This window comes from Pagrus major, chromosome 5 (assembly GCF_040436345.1).
Source record: "Pagrus major chromosome 5, Pma_NU_1.0".
Taxonomy (NCBI): domain Eukaryota; kingdom Metazoa; phylum Chordata; class Actinopteri; order Spariformes; family Sparidae; genus Pagrus; species Pagrus major.
The window spans coordinates 40,932,682-40,959,209 of NC_133219.1; the positions used below are offsets into that span (position 1 = coordinate 40,932,682).

The window sequence follows — 26,528 nt, forward strand, 5'->3', positions numbered from 1 at the left end:
CATCGTGTCACCGTCACATTGTGTCATCGTGTCAACGTCACATCGTGTCATTGTGTCATCGTGTCACCGTCACATTGTGTCATCGTGTCACCGTGTCATCGTGTCATTGTGTCATCATCACATCGTGTCAACGTCACATCGTGTCATTGTCATCACCACATCGTGTCAACGTCACATCGTGTCAGCGTCACATCGTGTCAACGTCACATCGTGTCATTGTGTCATCACCACATCGTGTCAACGTCACATTGTGTCATCGTGTCACCGTGTCATTGTGTCATCATCACATCGTGTCAACGTCACATCGTGTCATTGTCATCACCACATCGTGTCAACGTCACATCGTGTCAGCGTCACATCGTGTCAGCGTCACATCGTGTCACGTCACATCGTGTCAGCGTCACATCGTGTCACCGTCACATTGTGTCATTGTGTCATCGTGTCACCGTCACATCGTGTCATTGTGTCATCGTGTCACCGTCACATTGTGTCATCGTGTCACCGTGTCATCGTGTCATTGTGTCATCATCACATCGTGTCAACGTCACATCGTGTCATTGTGTCATCACCACATCGTGTCAACGTCACATCGTGTCAGCGTCACATCGTGTCATTGTCACATCGTGTCGCCGTCACATCGTGTCATTGTGTCATCGTGTCACCGTCACATTGTGTCATCGTGTCACCGTCACATCGTGTCATCGTGTCATCATCACATCGTGTCAACGTCACATCGTGTCATTGTGTCATCGTGTCACCGTCACATTGTGTCATCGTGTCAACGTCACATCGTGTCATTGTGTCATCGTGTCACCGTCACATTGTGTCATCGTGTCACCGTGTCATCGTGTCATTGTGTCATCATCACATCGTGTCAACGTCACATCGTGTCATTGTGTCATCACCACATCGTGTCAACGTCACATCGTGTCAGCGTCACATCGTGTCAGCGTCACATCGTGTCAACGTCACATTGTGTCACGTCACATCGTGTCAGCGTCACATCGTGTCACGTCACATCGTGTCAGCGTCACATCGTGTCAGCGTCACATCGTGTCACGTCACATCGTGTCACGTCACATCGTGTCACCGTCACATCGTGTCAGCGTCACATCGTGTCAGCGTCACATTGTGTCACTTCACATCGTGTCATCGTCACATCGTGTCATTGTGTCCGCGTCACATCGTGTCACCGTCACATCGTGTCATCGTGTCACTGTCACATCGTGTCATCGTGTCACCGTCACATCGTGTCAGCGTCACATCGTGTCATCGTGTCACCGTCACATCGTGTCACATCGTGTCACATCTTTATTCAGTTCACATTTTATTTTCTGTATTTTCTGCATCAGTTTGGTGAAACGGAGATAAAAACACATCAGTCAGAAAGAATGAGCCTGTTTATTAGCCCTCATGTTAATCATCATCATCCATCTTCCTCTTCCTCGGCCACCGACAGTCTCGTGGCTCGGGTTCATACACAACTCTATCTGTCAATAGAATCTAATAGAAAAATCTGCAGGTTACAGTTTGGACATGTGTCCATTAGAAAAACAACAGAAACCATGAAACCAAAAAGCTCCCCGTCACCCTTCAGGATGAGGGGTCGGGACTAGGAAGATCTAAACCGGAGTGGACGGGCGATGTGGTGTCCAGTCCTGCTTCTGGGACCTTGTGAGGCTTGGTGTGACCCCGTCCACCAGTTGGTTACTGGTTTAGACCCAGTACAACACCGAGCCTGGAACTGGACACCAGGCCGTCGTCCACTCCAGAGTTTTTAATCATTTTCAGGAGGAAGCCTCCTCACTACAGCTCTCCTCGCCTCGGAGCCGCCACGCTGAAGAGCTGCGGGACCGTTCAACACGGCCGAGACGATAACGCTGGTCCGATTACAGACGTGTTGAAGAATCCCGCCAGCTTTCTAACGTGGCGACGTCCAGACAGACAGAGACAGAAAGACGAGGAGAAGATAGAGACAGTTAGCCTAGCAGTCTTGAGAATATAACACATACTCAGCTTCTCTTTGCAAATCGGTTAGACACAACATGTGAATTAAACAATCTCATTTTAACAGGATAACAAAGTACATTTTTAACTGGAGAGCACCCGCCAGAGAGTGGAAATTTACACAAACCATATTATCTTATCGACAAACTGAATATTCATAACTGGATGAACAGATTTAAATAGACCCCTGTACAGGAGAACTCATTATTATCGTCATCATTATTATTATTATGTCATCATCATCATCACACAGACAAGAAGCAGAACCACTGATTCAATATTCAACTCAACAACAGCCAGATCTCCCTCAACGCAAGACAAACCTCTCTGTGGTCCGACACACACACCGCGTTCAGCTAACACACACCAGACACACGACAGACAGCGCTGACAAACACACGGCTACAGCTGGAAGTACACCTCAACCAAGCTACACAAACATCTCATTTATGGCTAACTGAAGGTTAACTCGCAAGTCTGAAACAAGCTAACCGCTAGATCCAAAGTCCTGTTGGGGGGGGAAATACTTTCACATTGGTAGATGTAGAAAATAGCCTCGTAAACAAACGTGCGTATTGGAGAAGCAAAATCCAGACACAACACACAGGTCAGCTAACACCAACCAGCCCGCTAACTCACACACACACACACACACACACACACACACACACAAACTAGCTAACGTAACGCACAGTTTAACTTACAAATGTACACCCTACAATACACTCTCACACACACACACACACATCTTGCTAATGTATAACGTTAAGCTAACATCTTCATACCAAACATTAAGCTAACCTGCTTTTATGTCACGTCAGGAGAATCAGGGACAATTTTGAAATGCTAACACATTAGTAGCCACATTGCCATCATGTACTATGATTATTCAGCCTCAATTATTTATTTTTAACCATTTCACATCAACCGTGCGTAGCTTCGTTTTAATTAGCAGAATGGATTATATTTGTGTTTAATTTAGACGTTAATGCCAGTGAAGGTTTCTTTGGAGCCATTTTGTCACTGGTTTGTTAAGTTTTCTTCAAAGTGAGAGTTCACTGTAAAGAAAATCACAAAATCTGACGTGGAACTTACGACGAGGAGGCTAACGTGGATGTGTTGTGTGTTATGACTGCACGTTTAGCCAACAGCTACACATTCAGCAGACAGAAAACAGCTCCGATAACAAAAAATAGTAACACGCGTGTTCAGTAAAAGCTAACTTTCAAAGCTCAACCACGTAGCTAACGCACACCCACACACACAGCTAACAGAAACCACCACATTCATCCAGCTAACACACAGTTGAGGTAACACGTCTTTTTGCTAACAAACATCATTCGGCTAAGACGCTAATTTAGCTGACGCGCTTGTTTAGCCGGTACATCGCTAATAGAATCGATAACTTCATTGTTCAGCTCCTAAACACGTCTTCTACAAACAAATCGGCAAAGTAGAAATGCAGAACTAAGTTACAACAACAATAATAAAGTTTCACTGTGTAAGAAAATAGTAATTTCCCCGTTTTTTGTACTGAAAGTTGAGGTGGGGGAACGTGGTGTCGGCTGGAGGTTACATCCTGTGGAGGACACAAAGTGTTTGACCACAGAGAGATCTGGCTTTAGACAACTCAATATAAATCGTCATTTATTCATCATTACATCATAAAAACTAAAGAATCACTAGAGATACAGGTGTAAGAACTATCATCAAACCAAAAGAAAACAATAAACGCGTCATTGCACCTCCAAGATGGCGACTGAACAGGTAAAATTAGATCGAGAACAAACAAACAGACCCAGCGAGCACAAATTTAGTACAAAAAACAGTTTTTGTCTCCGACGGTAAAACATTAAATTTCCATCTGACGCTATTAAAATATTTCTATGCCAAAATAAAAAAAAATAACTGAGAGTCAACACACACAATCTGACGCATGCTTTAAAACATTATCATAAACAAAATAATAATAATAATAATAATATCTGATTTTCTTACTCAAGACTGCTAAGCCTTATACCGTTTTCTTATTGGAAAATAAAACTAGACAAAATATAGATTATACTGGATTTTTTTTGTTCAAAGCCACACTGATACATCTTTAAGTTCAAGTTTGATAAAAAACAAAACAAAAAGAAAAACCAGGTCTTCACTGAGAGAGACCCGAGGCTAGTCCAAAAAAATTTGCCCGACAAAATATCAACTTTGTAAGGTTAAAAAACAGAAAGAAAAGAGTTCGTGATTTCAGTTAATCCTTAGTTTTTCTCTACAAAAGGAAGGAGGAAGCGGCAGAGCGTTGCTAGGAAACCCCGATTCGGTTGCCGTCGACGACCATCCGAGGCCTTCACCGGTGAGGGAGGAGCCTCTAGTGATCCTGAAGAGACAGGAAATGACATCATTGCTCAAACATGTTAGTTAAAGTCCTATCTGATGGTTCCTGGACGCCTGGAGTCCTGACCCGCCCTCCTCTGCCTCTGATTGGCTCGTAGAGTCGGGCGGGTCCGGAGGAGCAGAACATCCAGCTTCAGGAACTACAGAGCAGAACCTGCTGCAGGTGTGTTACCTGTATCTGGGCGGGGTTCCACAGGTAGGGCTGCTGTCTGTAGTATTCTGCTATCGCTGCAGAGTAGTCCGGCACCGAACTCTGCTGAGACGACTGACCTGCAGACACACACACAGGAAGCCACTTCACTTAACCTCCATCGCAACACGCACATTTGGACCTGATGCTTCATGTGTTCAGTGTGTTTGTGTCTTTCAGCTGGTTCTGAGGATCATCTGAACGCTGCACCAGGTTCAGCTGCTGCTCAGGTCTCTGATGAGGAAACATCAGAACCACCAGACCATTATGTATCTGAACTGAAGCTGGTTTCAGGTTTTATTTAGTGATGTCGACTTCCTGAAATCATTTTCACGTTAATGTGACATTTTTCTGACTTTACAACAACAAAATGACTCAAACCATCAGTGATGTCGACGACAATCAGGAGATGATCACAAGACGTCAACTTCTGTTAACTTCTGAGAACAAATACTTCATTACTGTCCTTCAGTGCATGTTTCAGGTATCTGTCCTGTACCTGAGTGTCTCTGAGACTTTCCCTCTCTACATCTGAACACAAACACCTGAACTTTCTCCTCCTCACAGCTTCAAACAGCCTCGTTACTTTAGTTTGATGCATCTGAGGTGAATTATGGATTATTGTTATTTGGCGTCATCGCACGCCGCCTTCCCAACATCACCTGACTGATGTCGACCTATCAGAGCACATCACGCACGGCAGACGCAGCGAGACGAGACAAAGACGTAAAAGACGTGAACAGACAGAGAGGGAGGCTGAATGGGGAGAAAAGGCGTGTTAGTGTCTCGTATCTGCAGAGAGTTTCTTGTTTTCTCTCTTTGTTGCTGCTCGGGACGCTTTACCAACCCAACATGTGGCTCCCTCACTCAGGTCTTCCACCTTCATGCTGTCTGAAGTGCGGCTGTAGAAACGTTTTGCTGTCTGCCTGGATGCTACGATGAAAACTACAACTCCAATAATGCATTTCGCTGCTCCAGCCTGTATTGTAGCGAATCACGACGCCCTGATCCAAAACAGGCTCACTCTGGTCTCACTGGTTCATCTGTGGGTTATTAACATTCATGCTGATGCAGTGACAGACGGGAGTCGTACTTTGTTTCTTGTAGTAGTCCTCCCAGGCCTTACTGTAGTCTGTCATCAAGCTCTGAGGCTGGTTCTGCTGACCTACAAATACACACAAACAGACACAAGTCTGAACTCAGTCAGAACAGTTACTGCAGATCGGATCAGGACCTGGGAGGACCACAAGCTCAGACACAGTGGACTCCTGGAGAGGAGGCTGCAGGAGGTGCTGAACCTTTATTGGCTCGGAGCAGAAGATATTTAGTGTTGGTGGAGCCAATGAGATTAAAGGAAGACAAGCGTCCTCGGGACAACATCAGCAGCAACAAGAGGAGGAAGAGTCTCAGAGGAAGAGTCTCAGAGAGGAAGAGTCTCAGAGAGGAAGAGTCTCAGAGAGGAAGAGTCTCAAAGAGGAAGAGTCTCAGAGAGGAAGAGTCTCAAAGAGGAAGCGTCTCAGAGGAAGAGTCTCAGAGAGGAAGAGTCTCAGAGGAAGAGTCTCAGAGAGGAAGCGTCTCAGAGGAAGAGTCTCAGAGAGGAAGAGTCTCAGAGGAAGAGTCTCAGAGGAAGAGTCTCAGAGAGGAAGCGTCTCAGAGGAAGAGTCTCTGAGAGGAAGAGTCTCAGAGGGGAAGAGTCTAAGAGAGGAAGAGTCTCAAAGGGGAAGAGTCTCAGAGAGGAAGAGTCTCAAAGTGGAAGAGTCTCAGAGGAAGAGTCTCAGAGAGGAAGAGTCTCAGAGAGGAAGAGTCTCAGAGGGGAAGAGTCTCAGAGGAAGAGTCTCAGAGGGGAAGAGTCTCAGAGGAAGAGTCTCAGAGGAAGAGTCTCAGAGGAAGAGTCTCAGAGGGGAAGAGTCTCAGAGGGGAAGAGTCTCAGAGAGGAAGAGTCTCAGAGGGGAAGAGTCTCAGAGAGGAAGAGTCTCAGAGAGGAAGAGTCTCAGAGGGGAAGAGTCTAAGAGAGGAAGAGTCTCAGAGGAAGAGTCTCAAAGGGGAAGAGTCTCAGAGGTAGAGTCTCAGAGAGGAAGAGTCTCAGAGAGGAAGAGTCTCAAAGGGGAAGAGTCTCAGAGGAAGAGTCTCAGAGGGGAAGAGTCTCAGAGAGGAAGAGTCTCAGAGGAAGAGTCTCAGAGGAAGAGTCTCAGAGAGGAAGAGTCTCAGAGGAAGAGTCTCAGAGAGGAAGAGTCTCAGAGGAAGAGTCTCAGAGAGGAAGAGTCTCAGAGAGGAAGAGTCTCAGAGAGGAAGAGTCTCAGAGGGGAAGAGTCTAAGAGAGGAAGAGTCTCAGAGGAAGAGTCTCAAAGGGGAAGAGTCTCAGAGGTAGAGTCTCAGAGAGGAAGAGTCTCAGAGAGGAAGAGTCTCAAAGGGGAAGAGTCTCAGAGGAAGAGTCTCAGAGGGGAAGAGTCTCAGAGAGGAAGAGTCTCAGAGGAAGAGTCTCAGAGAGGAAGAGTCTCAGAGGAAGAGTCTCAGAGAGGAAGAGTCTCAGAGGAAGAGTCTCAGAGAGGAAGAGTCTCAGAGGAAGAGTCTCAGAGGAAGAGTCTCAGAGAGGAAGAGTCTCAGAGGAAGAGTCTCAGAGAGGAAGAGTCTCAGAGAGGAAGAGTCTCAGAGGAAGAGTCTCAGAGAGGAAGAGTCTCAGAGGAAGAGTCTCAGAGAGGAAGAGTCTCAGAGAGGAAGAGTCTCAGAGGAAGAGTCTCAGAGGGGAAGAGTCTCAGAGAGGAAGAGTCTCAGAGGAAGAGTCTCAGAGAGGAAGAGTCTCAGAGAGGAAGAGTCTCAGAGGAAGAGTCTCAGAGAGGAAGAGTCTCAGAGGGGAAGAGTCTCAGAGGAAGAGTCTCAGAGGAAGAGTCTCAGAGGAAGAGTCTCAGAGAGGAAGAGTCTCAGAGGGGAAGAGTCTCAGAGAGGAAGAGTCTCAGAGAGGAAGAGTCTCAGAGAGGAAGAGTCTCAGAGGAAGAGTCTCAGAGAGGAAGAGTCTCAGAGAGGAAGAGTCTCAGAGGGGAAGAGTCTCAGAGGAAGAGTCTCAGAGAGGAAGAGTCTCAGAGAGGAAGAGTCTCAGAGGAAGAGTCTCAGAGGAAGAGTCTCAGAGAGGAAGAGTCTCAGAGGAAGAGTCTCAGAGAGGAAGAGTCTCAGAGAGGAAGAGTCTCAGAGGGGAAGAGTCTCAGAGGAAGAGTCTCAGAGAGGAAGAGTCTCAGACAGGTTTTTGTTCAGAACTGTAACAAGCAACGAAACGAGCGAGTTAATGAAGCAATGTCACGATGATCAGACAGGAAGCAGACAGACGGGACACACACTGTCTCACTGCTCTCACATCAACCCTACCTTCATCACTCCCTGCCTGTGTGTGTGTGTGTGTGTGTGTGTGTGTGTGTGTGTGTGTGTGTGTGTGTGTGTGTGTGTGGACTTGCCTAGCTTCTTATAGTACTGCTCCCATGCTTTAGAGTAGTCCATCTGTCCTGTCTGAGCCATACTGTGACCTACACACACATACACACAAACACACAAAGAGAGTCTCAACTGCTGCACTCAAACTCAAGTGTGTGTGTGTGTGTGTGTGTGTGTGTGTGTGTGTGTGTGTGTGTAACACCTGAGCACTGACTACACTGACGCGTTGACACACAAACTGTATTGTACATGTTTTTACTGTAAATTTCTTTTTTATGATTCTCGACTTCCACAGCACCTGTTCTGACTTCTATCAACTCTGTGTGTGTGTGTGTGTGTGTGTGTGTGTGTGTGTCTGTGTGTGTGTCTGTGTGTGTTACCAGGGTCTTGCTGTCCAGGGTTCTGCCAGCTGGTCTGGTAGGTGTTTCCCCAAACTCCAGTCAGGAAGGTCTGACCGCTGCCACAGCTGCACACACACACAAATCAATAAAACACTCTGCAGTGTACACACACACAAACTCACACACACACACACTCACTCTCACACACACACACACTCTCTCTCTCACACACACACACACACACAGTGAGGCAACATGTACACAACATCTACCAACACAACAACATTAATTACACTTCATATCTCCTCATTATTTACTCCTGCTGCTCAGTGATGTGGCTGCAAACTACAAACTGTGTGTGTGTGTGTGTGTGTGTGTGTGTGTGTGTGTGTGTGTGTGTGTGTGTGTCTTACTTCTGGTGTGTAGCCGGGCCCTGGGTGAAGGGACTGAAGCCAAAACCTCCATTACTCATAATACCTGAGCCCTGAGGAGGAGAGGACAAAGTCGCAGATATTCAGTTTCAGTCGTCTTGTTTCGTCACATTTAACACATTCCACCTTAAATCTGCTGCCATGTGTCATACCACCTTAACATATTAACTACCTGCAGCAGTCTGTATATTTACTGTAAACCAGTGAAACTTAGTTTTAGGAGGTTTGGAAGTAAATTGTTTCCTGGGTGTGTTTTTGTCCGTGAATCAGTCACTTAAACTGCCTGATGTTTGAGTGGAGTTTGGTGTAAACTAGCACACCGTTACAGATGTTTGTGTTGTGAGGTGTGTTTTTAATGCCGACACATGAAATAATTCCTCTGAACTCGATGCTAAGCTGCAGGCTGCTCGTGTACCCCAATCTTGTCGTCTATGAGCTGGCGGGCCAGGTCCATCTGCTGGGCGGTGCCTCTGATGGTGAAGACCCGGGTGTTGGGGTCGGTGGAGGGGGGAGGGTTCCTCTGCAGCTCCACATGAGCTCCAGACTGCTGGTTAATACTCTTAATGGTCTCTCCACCTACAAACACACACACAGCATTTGAACAGACTATTGATGATCACGCTGATCCATCTGCAGTGTTGTGATCCACAGTAACAAGCTTTAAGATGAGACATCAATCGACTCTGCTGCTCCACCTCTCAGAGCTGGACGACCAAGGCGACAGCACCTCCTCCTCATTATTTATGTCTGCAGACGAACATGATTAGTGATCGTTGTGAGGCAGAAGTGTCGTCCAGTTCGTGCTTCACAGTAAATTCATAAGATCCAACATGTCCCCCGAGATGTCCGTTATACTTATGATACTATACTATATTTTGTTTTAATCTCTCTCAGATGATCTCTGCCTCCATCAGACATCAGTAACGTTCGCCTCATGTCCGCCCACAGTTCAAAGCACGAGAGCAACGTTTGACGTAACTTTACCGTCCAGCTGAGGACGAACAACCAGCGATCAACACGAGCTGCAGGCTCTGGATTCTGCTCACGATGCATCTGATCTCATCTCCACAGCAACCTCTGGCTGATATATATTTTGTTTTACATCTTTGATTACGGCCAGAGAAACATTTAATGAGCCCGAAGAAAACGCCAGACAGTCAGTGTGGATCAGACCTCACTGTTCAGCTGTAATACAATATAGTTATCAGTTGACTCCATGTTAAAACCACCATCGTCATCCATCATCCGGTTGTTGAAGGTTTTCCACCTTCTGAGCTGAGGGAACCACCACAGCCCAGTCTGATGCAGAGCGACTCTCACCAGTGAAATACTTTAAGACATGAGTGTAAAGAGATTGATTGGTTCTGTGATTGGTTCTGTGATTGGTTCTGTGATTTTTATGATGTGCAGAAATGTTTGGAGCCAGTAACGACTTTCACTTCACACATGGAGGCTGGTCGAACAAGCAAACTGCCGTACAGAAAGAGCAAAACATCTGGAGTCTGATTCAATCCTGCTCAACCAATTACACAGCGTCAGCTGTAATCAATCAATCACAGGCTGCAGGTCGGTCAGTGAACTGTTATTGATCACTAATCTGAACTTAAAGTCAAGTTTGACTGACGACAGGAAACAAGTTACTAGATCTTTTAAGTAATACTAAGATGTTTGAAGCAGTAAGTCTGTAACCTTCCTCCTCCTCCTGCTGCTCCTCCTCCTGCTCCTCCTCCTGCTCCTCCTCCTCCTCCACCCTGAGGTCATTAACTCTTTGTTAACCAAATGAAGAGGCCGTTAATAGACCCTCTGTGAGGTTAAAGAAGGAGAGCGAGAGTATCTGAATGTTTCATGTTCAGACTTATTTTTATTCAAATCCAATAAAATGAGACCAGGTTTTGTAGTTAACACATGAAGTCAGACTCATTATAATTTCTGACACGTGATCGTCTCAATAATCAGCTGACGAGTCAAATATTCATCATTAAATTGTGTTTTTTTTTAATTAAATCGTTAAATCAAGAAATTAAAAATAATTTGGTTTAATGACATTTGTGAACATCATGCTTTAGTGGAGTGTGTGTGTGTCACTGGCACATACAGCAGTACTGTCCAATAGAAAGTCTGAACAATAGAGCACCAGACACACACACACACACACACACACACACACACACACACACACACCAACCATATGGTGTCTAAACATTCAGCACTTGACATTTCTTTTTTTCTGCTGCTTTTATTTTGGAAGCGGCTGCTCCACCCTCTTGACCTCCACACACACACACACACACACACACACACACACACACACACACACACACACACACACACACACACACACACACACACACACACACACACACACACACACACACAGAGGCTGGTGAATGGCTGATGCCTTGAAGAGGTTTTTCGGGGTGAAGGGCTCTGATGGAGCTCTCATCCTGAACCTTTGTTTGTCGGGTTCTTGGCTCTGAGTTCTCAGCGGTTCTGTTCTCTTTGACCAGCTTCATTATTTCAGTGTGAGAGTGAAACATTATTTGGGCTGACCAGCTGAAATGATGAAGTTTTGAATCAGGACTTTCAGTTTTTGGATCGAGTGGAGAGAATGAGGTGAGTGACAGGCAGCAGGTTTTACTTGTTTCCTTTAATGCGCCAGAAATTTTATTCCACGTTGTATTTTTTCTGTTTCTGTGTCGAACATTATGAGATTGGACTGAATATTGTAGCTACAGAGGAAATGAGGCAGGACAGGTTTGAATCTGTCACTGAAGCTGTTTCTTCACAGACGTTAGTTTCGACTATTTCATTAGGATGAACCGACGTAATGTGAATAAACTCCCTCGTCGAGCCGAGTGTCCGACAACATGTTGACAGCATCGACCAAACCGCCTCCATACCATCGAGTATCGAACAATGTCTCGTCATTGGAACCAAATTTCAGTACCTCAGCATCAGTGAGCCAATAAACATGCTACATGCTTGTTGTGCCGAGATCTAACAGAGCTGCTGATTGGCTGTCTGGAGGCATGCAGGATAAACACAAGGCAACGCCAACATCCATGAACAGCGCCAGGCTCTGAGGTCAGGACTCCTAGTGGTCAAACTGTGTCGTTACATCGTCACGTGATGCCCTGTTCCCCAAAAACACATTTCCCATCAGCCAACATGGTGAAAGAAGCGTCTGTAAAATGGTGGATAAATGTTCTTGAGTGTCACAACCCCCGAGACACGACCCGTTTACTGTGATCCATTTGGTCCAGTAACATTTAGAAAGTCTAGAAGAGCCGCACCATTAAATGATTGTATCTCTATTCAAGTTAGCCGGGCGCTAAACAGGAAGTTAGCTGGGGGCTAAACAGGAAGTTAGCCGGGGGCTAAACAGGAAGTTAGCCGGGCGCTAAACAGGAAGTTAGCCGAGCGCTAAACAGGAAGTTAGCCGGGCGCTAAACAGGAAGTTAGCCGTCTCGGTCGGTGGAAGTCTCACACAACACGGAGGATCTGAGTATCTTCTTGAGGAGGTGGAGCTTTACCTGCTTCATGCTCCACTGAGCAGCTTTCATAGGAATGAACGGAGCTCCGCCTCCAACGCCGTGTCCAGGTGTAATGTGACCTCATTGGTCACTCCCAGTGTATCACGCGCTCAGCCGTGTATGTTTTATATAATCTTTTGTTAACGTGAATTTCGATATCGTTCAGGAACCGGTTCTGAGTTTATTTTACAATATTCAGTCGTGCTCCCATGATGCCTCACTGCGTCAGGAGAAAGTCAAACTTCCTCTTTTGTCTTGTTTTGATTGACAGACCCTTCGTGGCAATGACATCATGCTATGTTGACCAGCTCCAGTACATCAAGTCAGAAAAACCAGTTCTAGCCAGATTAGCCACTGTTAGCAATACCAGCTGATAACAACACACACAGTGACAAACACTGAAGCAACGTGTCCAGACAGAAGTCAGACACAACTGAGTTACTGACACACAAAAGAGACGGAGGAGCTAATAAACACGATGTTGACAGCTGAGCAGCGTCGTCACACACCGAGTGTTTGTGTCCATCATCACACTCATTAACTCTAATACTAGCTAATACTAGCTACTACCAGCCCTTTTCACACAGAGATGCCGCACTATCGCCGCAGCGGCGGTTCGCCAATTCTCCGCCGTTGGTTGTTCACACAGAGCCGAGCAAATCCGGCATAAAAGACGCACCAGAGTATAATTCACACAGCAAGCCGGCGCCGCGGCGTGACGGTACGCGTCACGGTGATGACGTGTTTTTTTTTCCCCTGTGTTTACCTGTTAATCTAAACAAGTACACACCGACTGTTTATAATCATATGGATGCTGTTATAATGTGCTGTGATGACCCACCAAACATCCTGGAAAGTTTCTCTAAATTACATAATTACATAATCGCCATCAGTCAACGGGAACGCTGTCTGACTGTCACTCGCGGGGAGGAAGGCTGTTCACTGAAGTCTCGGTCAGGAGGGCTGACGTCGCGACAAACAGTTGGTGAGTTAAAGTGTTTTGCCAGGGACAGACGCTGTTTTTCGGGCAGAAATGTGACGAAGAGTCGGTCAGACAGACAGGATGACAGACACTTCTCCACGAATAACTGCGGTGTTTTTTTCCTCATATAAGTTGCCAAAGACACGACCGGTTACTACGTTAATGTTGTTTGGTCCTGTAACGTTGCTTTGTGGGACATTTCTCTATATTTTGTTGAGTGAAGGATCTGTACAGTTATCAGACACTGAACACCATCAGATCGACACGCCCTCGCTCCGCACCGCCGGCTTATCCGTTCACACTGGTTCGGTTCGCCGATACTGCGCCTCTGACTCTACCTCTGACTCTACCTCTGACTCTACCTCTGACTCTACCTCTGACACTACCTCTGACACTACCTCTGACACTACCTCTGACACTACCTCTGACTCTACCTCTGACTCTACCTCTGACTCTACCTCTGACACTACCTCTGACTCTACCTCTGACTACCTCTGACACTACTGACACTACCTCTGACTCTACCTCTGACTCTACCTCTGACACTACCTCTGACTCTACCTCTGACACTACCTCTGACACTACCTCTACCTCTGACACTACCTCTGACTCTACCTCTGACACTACCTCTACCTCTGACTCTACCTCTGACACTACCTCTACCTCTGACTCTACCTCTGACTCTACCTCTGACTCTACCTCTGACTCTACCTCTGACTCTACCTCTGATATTACCTCTGACTCTACCTCTGACACTACCTCTGACTCTACCTCTGACTCTACCTCTGACTCTACCTCTGACTCTACCTCTGACTCTACCTCTGACTCTACCTCTGATATTACCTCTGACTCTACCTCTGATACCTCTGACTCTACCTCTGACTCTACCTCTGACTCTACCTCTGACTCTACCTCTGACTCTACCTCTGATATTACCTCTGACTCTACCTCTGACTCTGACTCTACCTCTGACTCTACCTCTGACTCTACCTCTGACTCTACCTCTGATATTACCTCTGACTCTACCTCTGCCTCTGACTCTACCTCTGACTCTACCTCTGACACTACCTCTGACACTACCTCTGACTCTACCTCTGACACTACCTCTGACACTACCTCTGACTCTACCTCTGACTCTACCTCTGACACTACCTCTGACACTACCTCTACCTCTGACACTACCTCTGACTCTACCTCTGACACTACCTCTACCTCTGACACTACCTCTGACACTACCTGACACTACCTCTGACACTACCTCTACCTCTGACACTACCTCTGACACTACCTCTGACACTACCTCTGACACTACCTCTGACACTACCTCTGACACTACCTCTGACACTACGTCTACCTCTGACACTACCTCTGACACTACCTCTGACACTACCTCTGACACTACCTCTACCTCTGACACTACCTCTGACTCTACCTCTGACTCTACCTCTGACACTACCTCTGACACTACCTCTACCTCTGACACTACCTCTGACTCTACCTCTGACTCTACCTCTGACACTACCTCTGACACTACCTCTACCTCTGACACTACCTCTGACACTACCTCTGACACTACCTCTGACACTACCTCTGACACTACCTCTACCTCTGACACTACCTCTGACTCTACCTCTGACTCTACCTCTGACTCTACCTCTGATATTACCTCTGACTCTGACACTACCTCTGACACTACCTCTGACACTACCTCTGACTCTACCTCTGACACTACCTCTGACACTACCTCTGACACTACCTCTACCTCTGACACTACCTCTGACACTACCTCTGACTCTACCTCTGATACTACCTCTGACACTACCTCTACCTCTGACTCTACCTCTGACTCTACCTCTGACTCTACCTCTGACTCTACCTCTGATATTACCTCTGACTCTGACACTACCTCTGACACTACCTCTGACACTACCTCTGACTCTACCTCTGACACTACCTCTGACACTACCTCTACCTCTGACACTACCTCTGACACTACCTCTACCTCTGACACTACCTCTGACACTACCTCTGACACTACCTCTACCTCTGACTCTACCTCTGACACTACCTCTACCTCTGACTCTACCTCTGACTCTACCTCTGACTCTACCTCTGATATTACCTCTGACTCTGACACTACCTCTGACTCTACCTCTGACACTACCTCTACCTCTGACTCTACCTCTGACTCTACCTCTGATATTACCTCTGACTCTACCTGTGACTCTACCTCTGACACTACCTCTGACTCTACCTCTGACTCTACCTCTGACTCTACCTCTGACTCTACCTCTGACACTACCTCTGACACTACCTCTGACTCTACCTCTGACTCTACCTCTGACACTACCTCTGACACTACCTCTGACTCTACCTCTGACACTACCTCTGACTCTACCTCTGACACTACCTCTGACACTACCTCTGACTCTACCTCTGACTCTACCTCTGACACTACCTCTGACACTACCTCTGACTCTACCTCTGACACTACCTCTGACTCTACCTCTGAAGGATCAGAGGCGCAGTGAAATTTCACCCCTCGCCGCATCTGAAACTTTCACACAGAGGAAGATGCGGAGAATTGGCGCAGGATCCCCGCATGCAAACGGCAGTGTGAGTGAGGCTACTGAAACATGTCTGATTAAACTAATGTAACCCTCCTGTTTCAGTCGTCATTCATTTCAGAGTGAATATTTACGATCTCTCATCAAACTGATCTCCTCTCCTACCTTTGCCGATGACCAGGCCACACTTGTCAGCAGGGATGGTGTAAGTCACTTCCTGTAGCGGTCCAGGAGAGCCCATAGTCCAATCACCACGACCCCGGACCCTCCCACCCCGCAGGGCGGAGCCAAAACCATCACGCTCCTTCAAAATCAAAACACAAGAAATAAAGAGTCGTAAACATCAGAGCTCAGCATGTGTGTGTCTGTGTGTGTGTCTGTGTGTGTGTGTGTGTGTATCTGTGAGTGTGTGTGTGTCTCTCTGTGTGTGTATCTGTGAGTGTGTGTGTGTATCTGTGTGTGTGTATCTGTGAGTGTGTGTGTGTATCTGTGTGTGTGTGTGTGTGTCTTTGTGTGCATCTGTGTGTGTGTGTGTGTGTGTGTCTTTGTGTGCATCTGTGTGTGTCTTTGTGTGCATCTGTGTGTGTGTGTGTGTGTGTGTGTCTGTGTTTGTGTGTGTGTATCTGTGAGTGTGTGTGTTACCTGTGCGGTCTGGATGAGCTCATTGATGAGGTGGACAGCATGCTGACAGCGGTCTGGCTGACCCATCACCATGGCAACACGCTCTGGACTGATGCCATCATCTGGAGAGAGGTCAGAGGTCAGATGACAGTCGGTTCAGCAGCCTTTAACCTGGATCATTCTGGTTTAAACTGGATCATACTGGCGTAAACGGGATCATACTGGTGTAAACAGACCTGCTTTAAACTGGATTCGGACTCCTGCATCATTCTGGATCTTCTTGATCATTTCTCCGTTCCTGCCGATGACGATGCCAACAGCAAACCGGGGAACAGGAACCTGCAGAGGGACAGACTAGACATGAATGTTCCTTTTTAATAGTGATCCAAAGGGAAGCTCAAACATGCTAGCAGCTAAGAAATGCTGACAATCTGTGTGTGTGTGTGTGTGCGTGCGTGCGTGCGTGCGTGCGTTCGTACATCCAGGTTGGTTCCTCCCAGTCGGGCGCTGAAGTCGTTGCGTCCTGACCTGAAGTCTCCGTCCTTCTCCCGGATCACCTCCAACACCAACTCCCTCGCTGCCTGAAGGAGGAGAGGAGACGAGAAGAGGAGGTCAACAGGAAGTACTACGCTTTACTAAAGTATGTGTGTGTGTGTGTGTGTGTGTGTGAGAGTGTACTTGTCTGCAGGAACCAATCAGAACTTAGTCTTAAGAATGTGTGTGTGTGTGTGTACCTGCACTTTGTACGGGTCTCCAGAGATGCGGAGAGGTTTGTCGGCTCCTGTTGGCATCGGACCGTCCTGGATCATCATCATCTTCACCCCTGCTCTCTCCTGACACACAACAACAGACATCAGACGGGTCAGCAGGTACACAGGTGCAGCAGGTACACAGGTGCAGCAGCTGTAACACCACCTGTCATCACTCTACCTGCAGCTGTTTGATGGTATCTCCACCTCGGCCAATCACCAGCCCCACCTTACTGGCTGGGATCAGCATCTCCTGCACAGAGGCTCCACCATCCCCGTCACCATGGAAACCCGGACCGTTTCTACAGCGATCTACGATCTGGACCAGGAGACGCTTCGCCTGCCTGTAAACACACACACACACACACACACACACACACACACACACACACACACACACACACACACACACACACACACACACACACGGAGGAGGTGAGCTACAGGTGGAGGTGAGGTCATCAGATGAGGTGAAGCTGGATGTTCAGAAACTCACTCGATGCTCTCTGGAGTTCCAGTCAGAGAACATGGCCGCTCCATCAGACCTCCGCTGTCTGTACACACACACACACACACACACACACACACACACACACACACACACACACACACACACACACACACACACACACACACACACACACACACACACACACACACACACACACAGGTGAGTTACACATGTTCAGTATTTCCCTTGTTGACCTGCAGTCAGTGTGCTGGTTGTTCTGGTGTCTGAACCTTCAGAACGGATCGGTGTTGGTTCTTAAACAGAAGAGAAACAGGACTAACGTGGTAAAACAAAGACTTTGCAGGATGTAAACAGTCCCACCTGCAGCAATCTGGATCTTGCAGCCGGACTCCAACTGGATCCTGGTGATCTGTTCACCTCCTCTTCCAATAACTGCAGGAGGAGACGAGAGAAATCAATGTTTCTTCGTCATCTTGCCGGCAAACAGAAGCTCAGAGTCATTTTACTGCCCCGGAGTCGGGCTGGAAACTAGGTCAGGTGTAAAGCTTTTGGGTCAGGTCTAAAGGTCCAAGGATTGAGGTTGAGAATTCAGTTCTGGTTAGGTGAATGGATTGTGGTGGGTGTTAAAGGTTGTAGATCAGGTGAAACAGGTCCGGTGAGTCTGAAAGAATCTAGGCTTGTTGAAAAGTTCCACCTTGAGTGAACAGATAATTGTAGGTCATCTGAAAAAGTATGAAGTCAGGTGAAAAGGCTCTGGATCAATGTTTAATCTCGAGCTTTAGTTCAGACTGAAGGTTCAGGTAAACTGTGGAGGACCAGGATAAAGGTGAACTGTTCTATAAGAGGTGAAAGGTTCTGGATCAGGTTCTGGATTAAATACAACAGTCGGAATTGACAGAAAAGAAATGAAAATTATATAAAATTAAGATAAACTGAGAATCAGACTTCTGATCAGCTGCTCTTAACGACCAAGATCTGATTGGACGACGGAGCCTTCAGACACCTGACCAGCAGGAAGCACTGAGAGGTCGGAGGTCATACTCACTGAAGCCAACCATCCTGTCGGGGACCTTGTAATCCTCTGTGATTACCCTGCTGCAACACACACACCAACACACACATTAACATCCTGATCACACAGAAAACCCACAACCACTGTGTGTGTGTGTGTGTGTGTGTGTGTGTCAATAAGTGATTATGATTATGACTGTAGGAGGACGGATCTATAAACACTTATCTACCGTTTCACACCAACACACTGATGTGTATTTGCAAACAAGACTATGATGCTGAACACACCTCATTATCTGCTGAGTGTGTGTGTGTGTGTGTGTGTGTGTGTGTGTGTGTGTGTGTGTGAGATCAATATGAACTGCTGCTCGTACCTTTGATGTCCCATGGCTGCTAGCTGGTTGCCTACTGACAGAGAGAACAGAGATTAGCTGCAGTATAAATGATCTGATGGAGCTGCAGACACACTGACAGACTCACTAACACACACTTCACATTGAACTATGTGTTGTGTTAGCACTGTACAGTGTGTGGAGGAAGTATCCACCATGTTTATACATTAGCAACATTTTCTCACTAAGTGCCACGAGGGGAGAAATCAGCTGTGTCCGTTTAAAAAAACAGCCATTTTTACAAAAGCTGATGGCGTCGGCTCTCCAGCGCTTCAGGACTGAGGAGCATCACCAGAGCCGACAGGAGGCGGTTCACACTGTGAGGATGGAGGCAGGAGGTCGGTGTGACTTCAAACACAGTCCCAGTCTGAACAGACAACAACAGGACTCGATCCGACTGTCCAGCCTCAGCAGCAGGTTCTGATCCAGCTGACAATACTCTGCGTTTATTATATCGTCACAAACCAACGATGTGTTAATGCGTCACTCAACACTTCCTGACTTCCTGTCTGTATCTCTCAACTCCGTCAGTCTTTAAAACATCTCACATGCAGCAACGTGTTTTAATTGAAAAAAGGGTCATTTCCTTCCACACTTGGACCGGGATGTTCTAGCTCTGGTCCAGTTGTAGGAAAACTGTTCAGGGTTCTAGGTGAGGTAGCGGATACAACAGATAGAAAGATTTAGATCAGGATGAAGGTTCTAGCTCAGGTTCTTGGTTGGGTAAAAGATTCTAGGTTGAATTGCTCGAGCAAAAAGGCGTAGAGTCAAGTAGATGGTTCTGGATTAGGTAAAAGGTTCTAGGTTAAATGTAACGGACCTGGCCAAAGTGAAAAGGCTACAGATCAGGTCTCATGTTCTACATTAGGAAGGTTAAGGTTCTTGGTTGGCCCAGATGAAAAGGCTCTTGGTCAGGTAGCAGACTCTAGATTGTGTGGAAGGTTCAGGCTCAGGTTAAAGTTTCTTGGTTAGCTCAAAAGGTTCTAGGTCTGGTTGAAGTGAACAAGCTCTTGGCTCGGATGCATATTCCAGATTTGGTTGAGAGCGCTAGCTTAGCTTAAAGGTCATTGGTTGGGTAGAAGGTTCTAGGTTAAATAGAAGGAGCAGCCCAAGTAAAAAGGCTCTAGATCAGGTAGCACGTTCTGGATTAGGTGGAGGGTTCTAGCTCAGGTTAAAGGTTCGAAGTTAGGTAATAGGTTCTAGGTTAAATGTAACGGACCTGGATAAAGTGAAAAGAACCGGGATCAGGTAACATGTTCGAGATTAGGTAGGTTAAAGGTTAAGGGTCTGACTTCAGGATTAGGTGGAGGGTTCCAGCTCAAGTTAAAGGTTCTGGGTTGGGTAGAAGGTTCAAGGTTACGCTAAAAGGTCAGGTAGCATGTTTAGATTAGGTAGAGCGTGTTGAAGGTCATGTTAAAGGTTCTTGGTTGGGTAAAAGGTTCCACCCGGTTCCTCCTTACCTCCGTCCTCTCCGGGTCGTTTCTGGCCAGGGTAGTACAGCGATGGCTCGACACTTCCTGAGGAGCTGTTGAGGTGGGACATGGCTTCTCCGCCCATCTTTCCCACCATCTGACGGACAGAAAGAAACAGCTGTAACATCTGGACACAACAACAGACAAACTCCTGGTTGGATAAGATGCACAGTGCTAACAAGTAACTGTCTATTAGCAACTGAGCTAACAGGAAGTGGAGGGAGAAAGTTTGGGATTTCACAAGTCAAAAGTAAGTAAAGTACTGGAGCTGAAGTCAAGACCAATAAGTCTACGATCATGCACCAAGTCAAGTCTAACAAGTCCAGAGTCAAGATCAACAAGTCCAGAGTCAAGATCAACAAGTCCAGAGTCAAGTCTAACAAGTCCAGAGTCAAGATCAACAAGTCCAGAGTCAAGTCTAACAAGTCCAGAGTCAAGTCTAACAAGTCCAGAGTCAAGATCAACAAGTCCAGAGTCAAGTCTAACAAGTCCAGAGTCAAGATCAACAAGTCCAGAGTCAAGTCTAACAAGTCTAAAATCACGTTTCAAGTCACAAAGTGACAAGATCAAAGAGGATTTTTTAAAGTTCAAACTCAAGTCTCGGTTCAAGACTAAAAAGTCTGACAAGTCCAAGATTGAATCGATCCGTCTGTGTTTTTAAAACTGAAATCAAACTGATTCAAACTGAATCTAGCAGGAACACAAAGTGAGTTTAACTGGACTCTCAGTGAACACGTGGTTCTGTTCATACTGTCCAGGTCGGTGTCGGACTGTGTTGGTGATGATCCAGCAGAGCTCATCATGAATCAGCTGCAGCTGCGTTCCTGCAGACGCTCAGTCTGTGAGAAGACACGTGGGGACCATGGAGACGGCGTCTACTCAGTCGAGCGCACGCACCACAAAAACGTTCACGCTTCCAGGTGACTTCCTGCGGCACGCAGCCTGATGAATAAACACGGTGGTGCTGATCCCATCAGTCCTGTGGCCCGGCCGCTCCATGTGAACCAACCCCAGAACACAACACCAACACGTGAAGTGTGCTCGTCAATGTGACGTCTTTCAGAAGCTTCACAACGCTTAAAGCCCCGTGGACTCAAAATATACAACAGAGTCATGATTTCACCACGTTCATGTTCTGAGCGTTTTTATGTCGCGTCTCTTTTCTGACGTTAAACTACGAAGAAAATACTTTTTAGGCTGCAATACTCAGAAAGTCCACTGGGACAAAACTGGAAGCCCGTCTGAGCAGCAGAGTCCAGTTTCATACAAACATCAGCTGACATGAAGCCACTCACACACTCACTCACACTTTCTTGCACTCTTCTGCATTTCTTTGAAGCAAAAGTCCAACAACAGCTGACATTGCTAATGAACACCTGCAGGAGTGAGCGTGGGACGTCACAGAGGTGCACATGGTGAAGCTTTATACATGTATTATATATATTTACTTACTTTGTGTTACAGATCGACAGAAGTGCACATTATAATTTTAACATTGTTTCAGTGTGTAATATTTGTATTTTAACTTAATTTATTCTACACTGTATGTGTGTATGTCCTCTTTAATTGGTGAGTCAGATGTAATGTTTGTGTCTGTTGTGGTCTGATGACATCATCCTGCACAGCTGAGTTGCAGCTTTAATTCATTATTTCTCTTCTGCGTCTCGTTGAACAGGAAACGAGCTCTGAATAATCTGTTAATCACAGTTCTTGTTGTCTTCACGTAGGCGGGCAGATATTAGATATGAATAAATATCTAGATATTTGCCATCATCTGCGATATTTTTTGCAATATCAAACAGCTGTTACAGGCTTTTATTTTGAAAAGGAAATGCAGCAGTGACGGCAACACGTTACTTCAGGTCAACTGTCCTGATGAAGCGACGCATGCAGCACTTCAACATTCAGACAGGCGACTTTTCTTTTTCCAAAAGAAACGCAGCCAGAACATGGTGCCAAAGAAAACAACAAGTAAACAGCTGCTATCTCAACAGGAAGCACCTCAGAGTCCTCAGAGGGACCGTGACATCGTCTGTCGTGTCTTCAGTGGGACATCGGGACAGAACCTGTGAGTCCGTCTCATGTCCTGCAGCCTCCACCTGTCCATACACAACTGAAGAGCTGTACGTCAACCAACACAGGACGACCTGAGTCACTGCTTCACCTGTTCACACCTGTTCACTCCTGTACACTCCTGTACACTCCTGTACACTCCTGTTCCCACCTGTACACTCCTGATCACACCTGTTCACACCTGTACACTCCTTTTAACACCTGTTCACTCCTGTACACACCTGTACACTCCTGTACACACCTGATCACACCTGTTCACACCTGTACACTCCTTTTAACACCTGTTCACTCCTGTTCACACCTGTACACTCCTGTTCACACCTGTTCACACCTGTTCACTCCTGTTCACATCTGTTAAAACCTGTTCACACCTGTTCACACCTGTTCACACCTGTCCTGTTGAAAGTGTGACATGGATATCAGTTGACTGATATTATTGGCTGGCGTCGGCCTATCAAAGATCTGTATCTGTATATATGTTGTTTGATATGCGCTGAAATGAAAAGTGTAACTTTACCGTTACTGTGCACGGGTGTTTATTTTGAAAGGGTTGAATATCCTGTCTGTTACTCGCCTCTGTCCCGAGTGTCTGATGATAAAGGATCACTGCATTAATGTGATTACGTCACCTGATAAATCAATATCGGATATTTAACTTCCTAATATCGGTATCTGACCAAAAACGGGTCGGGTTCTGGTCCTGTTCATGACTGGCCTTAAAATAACAGAGTGGATTATAGAGTTGATGTTATGTAGCATTTTAAGCTAACGCTCTGTCTCTGTAACGTGAGCTAATATCGAGTCTCTTTGAGCTGATCTGGATGTGTGAGACAGCCAATCAGCAGCACTGTTAGATCTTGGCACAACAAGCAAGCTGCATGCTGATTGGCTCACTGAGGCTGATGAGGCTTTAATTTTTCGATACGAGAGTATCGAGGCAATTCAGTTGGCGCCATAAAAGTGATGAAGTACGAGACCCAGCTCTAATTACTGATTAACCCGACAACTTTTTTCACAATTAATTAATTATTTAGCCTATAAAATGTCTAAAATTCGGCTGCACGATACTAAAAACAATTCAGACATTTCTTGAACTGAAATTAACTAAAGAGAAATAATCAATCATTCCAGACTGATTGGGAGGAGTGGGAGTGAATTTTATCACACAACCGGAACGGGCCCTGATTTGTTTGATAAATTGATCAAGACATTTGTGATTGGCTGGAGGAGTTCATCAATCCTTCAATCAGACATCTGCTGTAGATCAGACAGGAAGGAACAGGACGTGTTCGAGCTCATTTCTCTAATTTGATGATTTATTGTGCAGAAACAAAGAAGTTGTAAAAAACGCTCATCACAATTTCCCAGAAGTAAAATCTTCAGGTTCAGTTTGATTGATTGGATGATCAATAATCTGTCTGCGATTTCTGTCAGGTCACAAACGTCCATCTGCAGTTCCAGCTGATCACTGATCAGATTTAACAAAATGGCTGCTGTCCAAAGATCTTTCATACACTGTAGTTAGTTTTTAACTAGAGCCCGATATTTTCTGCTGATATTGACACAGATACGTCAGTATCGGCCTAAATGTTGTTTAATATGTTTTATATGAAGATTATTTATTTTTATTTGTTTACAGGACACGACGCAGGAAAAGTTCTCAGGTGATTTTAAATGATTAAATATCCAGTGAGTTCAGTGTTTGAGTGCACTGAGGTCATTTTATACCATAAAGTTTGTTTCCTCCACCAACGCTGTGATAACCACATCGGCGGGATCGCTGTGTGGATCAGCCGATACTGATATCAGACTTTTATACTCTCTGATATCAGTATCAGCCACAAACACTGTCGTTTGAATATAATTGAAGTATTTTACATGTTGCAGCTGCAGAAAGAAGTTCAGTGAGTTAACACAACGTACAAGATTAATAAATTCACACAGTTTCAGAAGTGAACTTCAGACAGAGCTAGGCTAGCTGTTTCCCCCTGCTTCCAGTCTTTGTGCTAAGCTAGGCTAACCACGTCCAGCTCCATCTGAACCTCTCACCCTCAGAAAGAACAAGACGAACACAATATTCTCCTGAGAAAAGTTCTGGTTCCTGATAAACCTTCAAACTCATGTGACTCACACTGGACTTCCTGAATGAGTTCATGTTGCTGAACAGGGCCGACGCGGGTCTGAAGCCCACCAACACAAACTCCTGCATAAAGCTGCAATACGTTAGAATCAGCATATCGCTGGTTACTGCTAACTGCAGCTGCTGTTAGCCAGCTAGCTAAGTTAGCTGTGCAGCTAGCAGTCCAAACTGGGAGCTTGAAGTGTTACTTAGGAGAAAGGACAGGCAGGGTGCTAGCAGGTTAGCATGCTAACTTCAGCAGATATCTCTGCAACACAGAACAGAGACGTGTTGGACGAACAGGAGCTGCTCAGGTTCACTCTGGTGTTTAAAGTGAAGCACCTGCAACTCACAGTCACATGAAACAGACGTGACATGACGAGTGTGAACGAGACTTAATGTGTGACCTGACACACACACACACACACACTGCACGACTGTGTGTGTGTGTGTGTGTGTGTGTGTGTGTGTGTGGAGTTTAAATAAATAAGACTCAGTGAGAGTGAAACAGCTGCAGGAACCAAACTTCAGACTGACTCCAGTTTATGAGACAGTGTGAACACAGTGAGACACACACACACACACACACACACACACACACACACAGGTCTGCCTGTCTGTGTGACTACCTGTCTGTCTCTCTATAGGCAGCAGACACACCTCCTGGCTGTATATGGCTCTGAGGCTGTTGCATAACGCAGCCTAGTTTCTAACCAACTTACAGTAAACAGCAGCTATAAGGGGGGGGGGGGGGGGGGGGGGGGGCTCTGATAGGGGCTGTAACTGAGTGAACACCCTGCTCCCCCCTGTCTCCCCCCTGCCTCCCCCTGTCTCCCCCTGCCTCCCCCTGTCTCCCCGTGCCTCCCCCTGTCCCCCGGCCTGTCCTCACACTGTGGGCTCAGTGCAGCAGAGTCCAGCCCGGCTGTCCTCGTCCCGTCCGTCCCCGCCGCGGTTCCGTCTCAGCCCAACAGGTTGTCTCCCTCAGTGACACGTGTGGCCAAACTTCTGTCCCGCTCCCCCGCGGTCCCCCCGCGCTCCCCTCCGGGTGACAGCTCCACAAACTCCCCGTAAACTAACTCCCGGACCGTGTCAGCGCGGACAAAGTGTGCAGAACCGGCCATAAGTCCAACTCCGAACTGCTTTGCGAGCTAGTTAGCATGCTAGTGCGAGTGTGTGTGTGAGTGTGTGTTGACGGAGCGCATAAGTTCGGAGCAGCGGCGGCACAACACGGCTCAATTCGAATAAAAGTGCTTTGGCTCGATCTAAACGACCCGGTTCGGCCCGGAACGGATGTGTGCTGAACCCCGGCGGAGTTGTTACCTGCCGGGCCCTCTGTAACACGTCGGCCAGGCCGTCTGACTTCAGCCCCGGCTGGTTCATCGAGGCCTGTCCCTGCACCAGCTCCGCCATCATAGCGCCACTAGCTAGCCGTTAGCCGTTAGCTGTTAGCCGGATTAGCTCGGGCTGCTAACTGAGCTGAGTCAGAGAGCGCGTAGAGGCGAGAGGTCTCACTCCGAAGGCATTTGTAGAAACAAAAAGGAAGTGGATCTCTGAAAACACGAGTCCTTCCCCAAAGAGACAGAAAGGTGAAAATGTGAATTATATTTATGACACAAACATTAAAGTGGCTCTGACACCTGCAGGCAAACACGCGACGTCCTCCCAGATACACCTGGTTGTTTTCTCCAGATAAACTTTATTGTACAATCGTTTCTGACCGTGAAATATGAACAATAATCAGCTATGAAACAACAACA

At 46.6% G+C, this 26,528-nt stretch overlaps 1 protein-coding gene across 12 annotated transcripts; it reads right to left on the bottom strand.

The window, feature by feature from the left end:
* Positions 1–1,382: 1,382 nt before the first annotated feature.
* LOC140995557 (far upstream element-binding protein 3-like) lies at positions 1,383–26,225 on the bottom strand. Of its 12 annotated transcripts, none has more exons than XM_073465587.1 (19): positions 26,092–26,225; positions 20,568–20,676; positions 19,090–19,120; positions 18,750–18,796; positions 18,065–18,136; positions 17,729–17,786; positions 17,414–17,576; positions 17,218–17,316; positions 16,963–17,064; positions 16,720–16,837; positions 16,505–16,605; positions 16,028–16,166; positions 9,196–9,356; positions 8,763–8,833; positions 8,389–8,474; positions 8,032–8,100; positions 5,682–5,753; positions 4,571–4,668; positions 1,383–4,381 (listed from the first exon to the last, which is right to left on the bottom strand). In XM_073465587.1, the coding sequence occupies exons 1-19, from the start codon at positions 26,182–26,184 to the stop codon at positions 4,373–4,375; spliced, it is 1,698 nt and encodes a 565-aa protein (XP_073321688.1). In that variant the 5' UTR covers positions 26,185–26,225; the 3' UTR covers positions 1,383–4,372. The 12 variants fall into 12 exon arrangements, with proteins under 12 accessions (XP_073321688.1, XP_073321687.1, XP_073321686.1 ...); XM_073465586.1 differs by having other exon boundaries at positions 18,750–18,799; positions 26,092–26,224; XM_073465585.1 differs by having other exon boundaries at positions 19,090–19,123; positions 26,092–26,224.
* Positions 26,226–26,528: the final 303 nt, after the last annotated feature.